Source organism: Eimeria necatrix, genomic scaffold (assembly GCF_000499385.1).
Source record: "Eimeria necatrix Houghton genomic scaffold, Enh_scaff18, whole genome shotgun sequence".
NCBI lineage: Eukaryota > Apicomplexa > Conoidasida > Eucoccidiorida > Eimeriidae > Eimeria > Eimeria necatrix.
The window spans coordinates 183,925-194,967 of NW_013652461.1; the positions used below are offsets into that span (position 1 = coordinate 183,925).

Consider the following 11,043-nt stretch of genomic DNA (forward strand, 5'->3'; position numbering starts at 1 on the left):
GGTATTCTGTGAAGTGCCGTGCAGCGAGCCCTCCATAGTTGACTCAGTGTGCTCCCGCCCGAACTCCTATACAGACTCCTATACAGCTGCTCTCGTACAGCGGGCATGGTGGCTACGGAAATATCTTGAGTGGTAGTACAGCCCAGAAGAGCCGGATGATTGACCTTTAAACTGCTTTAGATTCGGCGCAGACCTAATCAGCGCAACGCTTGTAGGCCCAGCTGGTTCATTAGCTAGATCATCGGGCTTCTAATTGCTTTAGATTCACTGCGGGCCAAATCAGCGCACAAACTCGTTCCTGTGGGGGCCTGTGCCACTCTGGGCCCACTAGTAGTAAGGGAAATGACAATATCGCTATTTGAATATTGGAAATAGTTGTCGAGGATGAAATGTATGCGTTGCTGAGTGTTTCGCAGCGAATTGCGAGCGTATAAAGGCCAGGCATTGTTGTTCTGAATGGATGCCCCGTCGCCCTCTTTCAAGCAGAAACTCTTTCCGACAAAAATTGCAGCTGACAGTCACATTTGTCCAGCTTGAAAGCTATAAATTGATGTCCACCAACATCTGGTTTTCCTGGAGGTTTGGCCATGATGTGCGTAGCGTCAGCCTCGTAGGATTAGGAAGGTTTCATCATTACAACAGAAAGGAAAGACTGTTTAGATTTGTGTGGCTTCATTACTCTTACTGATAAATCATTCGAAGTGCAAATTTACCGTTGCCGATCGTAGGTACGCGCAAAAGAGTTGCTTCACATCTACAGCTGGCTCCACAAGCACGCTGTGCAACGGAAAGCTTGTTTAATGTCTCAAATGATCTTCAACAATAGCGCGAAGAAAGTTCATCGGTGGATGCACCGCTTAGAATATTTTACACATCCTTGCGGCAACTCTATACGGGAGCCTTCTCTCTTGAAGAGCTCTTTTTAGTCTCCTTGCCAAACTTGAGTTTGAACCACAGTATAAATAACGCGAGGAGGACCAAACATGCCACACCACCGCCTAGTGCTCTGTACATAGCTACCTGAAGTTGCAGCAGAAAATGCAGCGGCGCTAGCGATACTGAGAAACGAAAACTTGCAGAAGTCATTCCTCTGCATTTCGGCTTGAATTTCGACTGCACATGCCCCAGTGCTTATGTAGCTTCAGCTCACGTAATAAAAGCTGGAGACGGTGGATTCGCAACCAAGGACAGCGACCTGGACAATGTTTCGCCTAAGGAAGCGGCAGTTCAGCGATTGTTGAAGGTCCTCCAACACGTAAACTGTTTTATCGTTCAGCACTGCGACTGCGTCCAACACTGCGGAGATGGCAGGTAGGCCGCAAGCAATTCGCGATTTCATGATACTGCATAAACTAAATTACTTCGATTATTTTGGGGGTGGTACGCTTCCGTTTTGAGTGGAAGGTGATGCCAGCTTTAGCATTACCTGCGTTGACGAGGCACGATGATACTCGTAAATCTGTGCAAGCAAAAATTGCACCACAGCCACAGTGGTCAGGAAAATTTAGGGGCGCTGAAAGTGGGCAGACTTCCAGCTAGGCCACCGACTATCCTTAAGCCTGCTGCTAATACGCGACTCTAGAATGCCGAAGGCGGAGCTAGGAGAAGGCAAAAGGAAACTGCCTCAGTGCTAGACAATTTCTAAAGGATCGTCTGCTTTGCACTCACAGTTTTGACCAGCACCAAGCTGCTGCGTGTTCATGTAGGATGCTTGCATTTGACTTGAATCGAGTCCAAACATCTCGGCGTAACTGCATGAGCTTTCCTGTCCTCCTTCTTGAACGCATTTGTATTTTGTTCCCAGCACCTTTTGCTTCTGTTGCAGCCACCAAATGCCGTTTTTCGTCCAAAGTCTGAAATTTTCTGCCTTCTCTTCTGCTTCTTGCTCGTCCGAACCAGCAGCCACGAACTCAGCCTTCTACGCTCCGCAAATCGGCAGGTTTATGCACTACTGATCTTTGCGCGACGGCTGATTGCACATTCTCATCCATTTTTACTCCTTCTACACTTAATGCACGCGCTTATGAAGATTTGGAACTTCAGACATGCAGTTCAGCCTAGTTACTGCGGCTTTGGACGCATACAGCCTGTGTTGTGTGCTGGGATGTTGTGGTCTAGACCCTGTAGGTCTTCATGTTCGGCATGGCCTATGGAAGAAATTATATTGTGAGGCTAGGATGAAACTCATTCGCTGAAAGAACTTTTATTTCACCAGCGGTATGCAGGTTCTACATATGAAATGGAACATCATTTTGCTCTGTTACATCTGTTCCATCATAACCCACAGATGAAGCTAGGCATTTTTGCTAAGCAGCTCACTTTACTTTCTTTAAGTTCTTCAAGCCATCTGACATAATCCGAATCTGCTTCAATCGGTATAACGTCTGTTACAATAAACTCCCCATCTGCTGGTTCCTCAGGGTGTAGAGCATGCAACTTCCATGGGGAAACGAGGCTTTCCAGTGTAGCAAGTCCGTAAAGAGTTTCTCCACCTAAGTCAACGTCTTGGATTTGCACGCCGCTCTTAAAACAGGAAGCAAAATCAGATAGGGCCAACACGCTAAAATTATGCACACATCTGATAAAACATGCGCTTTTACAGTCCCATTTCTATGGAAGAAAACAGTGGTGTGGAGTCTACCTAAGCAAACTGAAGAGTAGACACAAAACTGTGATATTGGCTTAGAAACACGGGGACAAGCATGCATGCGTTGAAAGGACGAAGAATATTGCAAATACGATTTTTGACGCAGCTTTAACGATGTAGGTACATACAAATATTATATAATATGCACTTGCTTGTGCATATGGCGCAAACACGGGGGACTAAATCTGCACAGAAGTTTGAATCTGCGAAGGAGGAAAGAAGCAGTTTTCAAAAAGGATTTGCACATGGCCGTATGTATACGTTGCTGGTCTGTAACAAGCATCTGGACAACTGCTAGGTCTGTGCAAGCATAGGCAGTGCTTTAAGTAGGCATGACACACTAAAATATCGTCACATTCCCGCGACTGCTCCTTGAGTTATGCATGCTTGTGGCTACAGTACAATCCTTATTAATTTAGCGCACCGACAAGTTCGCTTTTGACTACCTATAGTGTAATACTGATTCACCTTCAAGAACTCAGGGAAAACGTTTTTTCTCGCGTTCGCCACGGAATCTTGGTCAACTGTTACGAGAGCGCCAAAGGATTTGGCCGCATCTACGTAGCTTTCCGCTAATGCTACCAACACATCGAGCAGGAGTAACGAGAATCTGGCACATGGCAAAGCTTTTGTTCATTGGGGCGAATAATTCTTTACTACTGGTGAAAGGCTCACAAGGCTTTTAAGCTGATAAGATTTGGTGGGTTCTCACCAGACGTTTTCTCATCAAGAGGGGCCATATCTGTAGGAAAGCTTCCTAAAGTCTTCTTCAGAGTATCCAGCACTTGGTTAAAGGCCTCTTTAGCTCCCACCGCAGCAAGCATATCTCCCTCACCTTCTTTTGAAAGACATTCAGAAATCAGGGGCTCGACGACAGGGGCGTAGTCAGATAGCAGTTCCCAGTTGTCCTCCTCTAAGCAAGTGTTGGTGATGACGCTACATCCCTGCCTTCCTATAGTCATGACCCAGCCTAGTGCTCCGCCAAATATGAGAAATATAACTACAACCCAAGCCAATACATTCCAAAGAAGTGCTGGAGTGCCGCTGCCGGCACCGGCTCCTCGACAGAAAAACCAAATGGTCCAAAGAGCTATCAGCAGCAAGATAGCCAAGTAGAAGCTGCAGTCTACTTTAAGACCTATGTCTAGCCACTGCAGTGCCTTGGAAACAATCCCCTCAGTGCTAGCAAGAGCATCAAATGCCGTCAAGAAGAGCTCTTTCACAGTCCCTATCGGGAAAATTTCCTTGACATTCAAAACTGGAAGTTCGACGTTTTCAAAGATTTTGTCTAACTGTTTCTTCGGGTCAACTGCGACGATAACTTTGGCCGAGTTGCTCATTTGTTCCTCGATTGCCTCTATGTCTATGCTGGCGCTTGGATCATTTACAGCATCACACCACATAGATTTGTGAAAGCTCCCCGAAAGCGAATTGTTTGCAGAAAAGGCTACACATGCATTGCCTAGATTTCCAATGGCCGTGTTCATTTTGTCTGATATCGGGACAACATCTAACGCCTTTGTCGCTGCTTGCTTGGACAATTCAACGACGTTGTCTGGGTTGCTGGCGTCGAAAAGCAAAACCAAAGCCTCCACATTGTCCACCAGGGGAAGCAGGCCTTCAAATTCATCGGGCAAGGGTGTGTCTGCTTGCGTGTCATTTCCTTGTAGTGCTTCCGTCCCTCGAAGCGTCTCGTTGGCGAATTCATAGGTTTGGCACTGCAGTTGCCTGGCGCCTTCTACCCCTTGGTTTTGGTAGTGAAGGACCAAGCAGGCAAACACTATACCCATGAGCGTTAAAGCTGCGATAAATATTGCCCACACAATGCGTGAACAAAGTCCACTCTTTCCGGAGCAGCATTTCGAGCAGCAGCAGAGGCGGCGCAGGTACTTGCAGCAAATTGTGGGGAGACAACAAAGCAAGTACACAACAGCCACAATGGCGCCGGCGATAATCGATAAGCCGAACAGACAACTGCTTTTCAGAACATCAGTCAAGCTCCCTGTTCCTTTCAAATACTCGTAGAGAGCCGTTGGATCGGACTCTAGTGTTGTCATTGCCCCCAGTAAGTTGTTCATCCACTGATCCATCTGTTCCACTGCGCCGGAGACCTTCTCGGAGATGGCACATCGCAAGCAATAGTCGGGAAACACATTTTTTCATAAAAGCTAAGCACAGCTGCTTTGAATAAATCTTTTAAAAAAGCGCAACAGAGCCAGTGCGTGTGGATATTGTTGTGCTGAGCTTTTCTGTGCCAATCATTGTGTTCCCCTGATTGATCGTGCCAGCGTGTAGGGTTGCTCACGGAGCTTCCAACTTTGTCAAACAAACTAGACCTCACACTTGGAGAGCATGCACGCTTTATTGCCTCCTCAAATGCCTCTAGAGTGCTTGATGAAGGAAGCTCGCTCTCCTCGCTGCCTTCCGAATCTGTATTTTCCCCACCCGTAGAAGGGGATTCGTTCTCGCCACTCTCTGTGGATCCACCATTGCTGTCTTCCGGTGGCTTTTCTCCTCCAGTCCCCGGTGAGGACCCTGCATTTTCCTCTTGTTCAGCACTGGAATTTCCGCTGGAGCTTGCTCGCAGGGGCGGAAGACTGTTCAGCTTCTCATTCGTTCCCTTGCTTACTGCGCCAAATGTGCAAGTGAAGCATGCAACAAAATATTTGCTACAGGCATGAAAAGTGAGCTTTTTCTCTTTGTCAGGCTCCCAGCCACGTGAATGGTTGATTGCTAGATTGCGGCGTTTTGTGCCGACTACGCTTTGTGTGGCGGCCTCAACGCACCGTGGAGTTACCTTCTTAAGTTCAAAGTGGAGGCTTTCGCTTAACGTTTAACACTATTAGGAGAAAAACGCTTGCAAAGAAACAGCGGCGCTTTTGCAAGGTAGATCATGCTCGCAAATTCTCCCGTTACACTCATTTAGGTGTTCCCCTCTTTTTCACGCTTGCGTAGAACTAAAGGTAGCCTGATTTAACAGAAACTAACCTGAAGATGCCGTTTTATATGCAGTTAAAGAGTTTGTGTCGTTTATCGGGAATGCCGCAGCGAAAGCAACAGCAAGAATCACGTAGACGAAAATGAGCCTTGACTTCCAGTGGCATCTTTGCGATTGGCAAACGCTTTTGGTTACAATGGGGGCGAAAGCTATGGCCGAAGCCATTGTTACTAGTTTGTAGTAGTAAACCTGCGAAGGCTTGCGCAAATTTTCTTGTCTGGGAACTACAGATTCTATTGCTTGTCACTTCAAACGCCCTTGTCAGACTACGAAGCTCAATAATCCTGCCTATCCAGTGTGCTTTTCTTTGGTGTCGCTACAAGTTCGTAGGATCCTCAAGAGCATAGATGCGAACGCTGTTGAGCTGCGCTCAGTATGCAGAAGCAGCGAGGGCTGCGTTGTCGGTGTATCGCCACTGGCATAATCCAGCTCCTCAAGGGGGTTACAGATTCCAGAAAACGCAAAGGCTTATTTTAAAAAGTTCATCGCTTCGGTTTAACTCTCATTAGTTTCAAGCCATCTCTGTAGGGATGGAGACACGGTCGCTGCGGCCAGCCGGAGGCAAGGCAACGAGTTCAATGAAAATCAAAGTTTGAGGGCAGGAGCAAACAGCAGCGCCAATGCTTACACAGTGCATGACAAATTTGAAAAAAGTGTCCAAATTAGTTCTGGTTTATTTCAGCGGTGCTTCCAGAGTGGGACTGGAGAAGGGCGCTGGGGGGCCGCTGGACTGGTAGGTGACCCTGAACAGCTCTAAAATGCGAAGACCACTCCTGAGTAAGATGTTCTGGTGCACTTTAGGACTTTAATTGGAGTGTTTCAGTCGACGCTCACGGCGAGGCACTTAGTGGTGCTTCCAGCAACTAGCCACTAAAACAGATCCCATGTGCCGCCGCTGGTGTGCTTCGTGTTAGTAGACTACACAACTGAGAAATGCAACAAAGAAAAGCCAAAAGCTAGTCCAAGCAGAGATTACTCGATTCCGGGATATAGGAAGGTGACTTCAACCAACAGAGACTCTCAGAAAGAAACTGTTGACCTAGTAGCCCCTGCGTACTAAGGGCGGTTCTCCGGGCCGATATTAAATGGAATTGCCGCCGTTGACGATCAAGACAAATATAGCCATTTTCTCCACTCAAAAGTGTATCTGCAGTCTCGACCTGAGGAAAATTTGCAGCAGCAGCCGCAAATGGAACCCTGGGCTAATGTAAAGCTACGACCAAATTGCTAGATGCGAAGAATTTCTGAAGAAGGAAGTTACCCTGGCCTCATGAAGAAGAAATGTTAATGATAGAGTCATGCACGCTCGACTGGCCATCCGTTATCCCACTAGACGCTTCTCTATGGGCTCCTACAGCTACTGATGCTTCGAACACGATCAAGCCAGCAGAGGGGTCTGCAAACCCTCGCCTCAATCCAGCAGTTGCTCTCCATGATACAACATCCATGATGTCTCGAAGCAAGACACCTACAAGCACGCCTGCGATATCTCACTCGCCTGTGCACATGCCTCCATTTCTCCAGCCGCTGGTCAGCAAGCACAGTGCCAACTGTGGGAAACCGGCCCCTATTCTCGCCTCTTCTAAATCGCTAACCAAGGCGTCGCTGAAGGAGTACAGCGAAAAGTCGAGCGTTGGAGACCTTAGGCTGCCTTCAGTCCCTTCAACCGTCTCTACCACAACAGCTGACACCACATCCAAGGCAACGGATGCCTCTAGCAAGGAACCTCCACAAGAAGAGAAGCATGTAGCGCCCGTTACTCAAGCTTCTGAGAAACAATCAAAGCCTGCAAAAATAAATGCAGAGGCCCCTAAAGAATTAGAAAAGCTAGCGTCGCTTGCATTTACCTCGTCTTTGGCTCCTAGCGAGTCTACAACTACTAACCTGAACCAGCCAAAAGTCTCCGCAGCAGCCCCAACGACACAGCTTTCGTCTCTTCCTCCAGTGAAAGAACCAGAAAAGATTGAAGGGCAAACTGCAGGAAGAAGCTCCGAAAATGCGGCGTATGACCCTTCTGTAGCTCGCCTTATTGCAGCTCTGGGGGCCTCCAGCCTCCGATTGGCGGTTGCTGCAGAAGAAGGCCTTGACAGCAGCCCTTCGGACTTTGGCAGAAGCACGTTGGAGCTGCCTGCGGGGTCGACGAGGCGTAGGCTGAGGAGCGAAACAACAGAAGTCGAGTCAACAGAGTCTCCCGTGACACCGCCAGCGACTAGTTCCACAGGAGTTTTTCTAACACGGAACTCTCCCCTCAGAAGACCAATCTTGCCTGCCCCTAAGCCTAGCTCTACCTCAGTGGGCAGAAATGGCTTGCAAGGCCTTCCAAACATTCGCCGAGGCAGCCGGGTTTCTGGATCGTCTACGCCTCAGCTGAGTCCTCCTAGCAAAGACTTGGGGAAGGCCTCAAGCCGACCCGGCAAACTGAAGCCAAAAGAAGTTGAACTAAGCACAAGGCGCAACTGTGTGGGACCTGCTTTGCTGGGACTTTCCCCTGGGATGTCAAGTACTGACCAGACCACTGACGTGCTGCCCTCGACCACCCGCATAGCGTCTTGCAGCAACGCGTACAGCCCAACACCAGCACGCAGCGCCCGCGGGAGTGACTTTGGCAGCGATGGTCCCAAGCAAACAGGGTGTGCAATTTCTTCGAAGGAAGCCACATCTCCAATTAGTGCTCCGACCCATTGGGGCAAAAGTAATCGCTCTCCCGAATGGCGTCTGCCTGCGGAAGACGTACTGGGGCTTGAAGGCTCAAACCCCAAAAGTACTTCAGCTGCTTCACATGGGGAGGAAGAGGAGCAGTTTTCTCTGCTGCTGCAGCACTCTTTAGGGCTGTTGCGGCGCGAAGCAGCTCGATGTTTTGCAAGCTCTCAGGCTTCTGTCAAACAAAAGCTGTGGAAGGAGCTACAAGAAGAAAAGTGCCTGCGACTGCAGCTTCAGCAGGAGCACCAAGCGAACTTTGCTGCTGCTGAGGCCGAGCTAATATCTCTAAGGAAGCGCCGCGCGGATGACAACAAACGGTTGGAAAAGTTGTTGGAAATTTGCTGCGGCGCGAAACAGACAGAAGAAGCCTTTCGGCTCATGCGAACCGCCTGGAAAGGCTGGCAGCTACAGAGAGTGCACACTCGAAGACTGAAAACACTTCAGAGACTTTTTCTCCATTGTAGAGTACTTAAGCTTCTGCTGAGAATTTTTTTGCCTTGGAGAGCAGCAGCTGCAAGGCGCATTTTCGAACAGCAGAGGCTGAAGGCTCAGGATCTCTTACAACAAGAGATGGAACGATTAGGACATTTGCATCAGGAAACCATACAACAGCAGCACCAGGAGCTTCAGCAGATGCGACAGAAACTTGCAAGTGAGGTTCACCTCCGCGAGTGCCTGCAGCAGAGTCTTATTGGAATAGCTTCTAGTGGAGGCATCGGGATGCCCTCCCAAATGGCTCCTAAGCCAAGCCCTTTTGCCTTGGCGTCCAGTTCCTCGCCATCCTCTTCAGCTGTATTGAACGCTAAGCGACAACCGCAGCAGAAAACTCAGGATCATCTTAAACGGCAGCCGAATGCTCTTGCAGTTATAGGAACCCAGACGAACTTAAGGGGCCGACGGACTGCAGCAACCCAACAGCCCTTACAACAGCAGCAGCAACAGCAAGCACAGTTGTGTGACGTGCCAGCTCAGCTTTCCTGGTGGCACTGGATGCTCCAGAATGCGGGGCTGGGCACTCAATTCCCTCAAGTAGTCCCTACGTCTGCATTCAACAAGGCTGCTTATGGGGCTGGAAGTAGACCCACAGAGAGTACCGGGCGCCGTGTTAAATTTGTGGACGAGGAAGTGCAGCAGCAGCAACAAGAACAGCAGAAGCTGCTACTTCTTGCCAACTTACTTGGGGTTTCTCCCCCTTCAAGATATCTGGAAGAAAACAGCCAGTTGACAGGAATTCTTCCGGGTGCCCCCCTTTGTACCCAACAAAAACTTAACTCCCCAGGAATGGTTACATGTGCTTCCGCACCGACCCTTGGTTCCTGGAGATTGCTACGTGACAGGCAAACGGCAAGCACAGGAATCGCTGCAGCAGCAGCAAGCGATTCATCGACACACCACGGTTGCGCAGCACATACAATGCTTAGCTCAGAGTGCAATGCATGCCAAAGTGCTCTATGGGGACCCAAAAAAAGCACCGCATTTGAACTGGAATGCCAACCGCACAAGCACAGGCGGTGGACATCAGCGACCCATTCTACTCCAAAGATGTAAGGGTTTGATACCACTCAAAATTGGAGTTTCCTTGTTTCACGCCAAACATGCCTGCATGCTCCGAAGTTGGGAGCAAAGGGCTCAAACACAAATCCGCGAAACAAGCAATAGCTATCAGGTTTTCAATTCATTCTGCGGCCCAGTGTCAGTGCTGTCCATGAATGTGGCATCAGGGCAGCATAGCGCCGCTGCTGTTTGCTTACGTCTAGCATGTTATCATGACAGCTTCTAGCTTTCTCTAACTTACTGGAATCAGGAAATAGCTAATAAATGGGTGGCAAAAATTGGCTAGTTGTGGGACTGTTCGGTATTTATTTTGCTTTTTAAAGCTTAATACGCCATACGCCAGCGGTCCACAATGCAACCCATTATCGCTGGACACAAGTGCTAACTTTCATACTTTCCTAGCCTCCTCTTTCTGCTACACACATGCGTTTCCTGCAGTGACTTCACGTTATGCTGCACCAAAATGTCAGTATGCTGGTTGGAGTTGTTCTAGGTTGAGATTCTTTACGGAAGATTTCCTGGAAAAGAGCAAAGCGGATGTTTATATTGCTAGAATCAATGTGTTGGCGCGGCCCACTGGCGATAGCTCCTTCCCGTACACTAGTACTAGTTACACGAGCTGTGAGCTTGCTAACTGGAAGCTCGCATAAGATGAAGATTTAGTCCACAGTCTACTGTCCTCGCAGGAAGGGTTCTTTGCTGGCACCGAGTAGTTGAGACATCTGAACAAAGACATGTTTTATTATGGGCCTTCCATTTCCAGCTGAGCCTAGGGGCCAAAAAAGTGTTTTCTGGTTGAAATGAATGCCTGCCGACGACCTTACTTGGTCTGCAGCAAACAGCCTTGCATCGAGTGCCATTTGTACCTCAGCAGTGAATCCATGCTGTTCATCTGTCAACACGCAAAATTGCTGCTTCATCATTGCTCCACTCATTCAATCAGAATTTTCAGTACAGCGTGGGGTCAAGTGAAGCAATCAAGCTGCGCCATAAGCATTACGCGCCATTTATGTAATTACGCGCAGGAGGGCTCACGTGGCGCGGCTACCATGGTTGCGTTTCCTGTTACAGCGCCAGAAAAACTTTTTGCTTACACACATATTTCAGTACTTCTCTGTAATTTGCAGCTCACTCCAAATCATTC

The 11,043-nt window shown here is 48.6% G+C and overlaps 2 protein-coding genes across 2 annotated transcripts; one reads left to right on the forward strand and one right to left on the reverse strand.

Moving 5' to 3' along the window:
• Positions 1-888: 888 nt before the first annotated feature.
• ENH_00024670 (hypothetical protein, conserved) lies at positions 889-4,737 on the reverse strand (the record flags this gene model as incomplete). Its single annotated transcript, XM_013579632.1, is given in 5 exon segments — positions 889-1,020; positions 2,320-2,565; positions 2,570-2,578; positions 3,116-3,171; positions 3,360-4,737. Coding segments are annotated over 5 exon segments (1,821 nt in total).
• A 2,189-nt stretch (positions 4,738-6,926) lies between these two features.
• On the forward strand, positions 6,927-9,893 carry ENH_00024680 (hypothetical protein, conserved; the record flags this gene model as incomplete). The annotated part of the gene is made up of 1 exon (XM_013579633.1): positions 6,927-9,893. The coding sequence occupies one exon, from the start codon at positions 6,927-6,929 to the stop codon at positions 9,891-9,893; it is 2,967 nt and encodes a 988-aa protein (XP_013435087.1).
• Between the last annotated feature and the right edge of the window lie 1,150 nt (positions 9,894-11,043).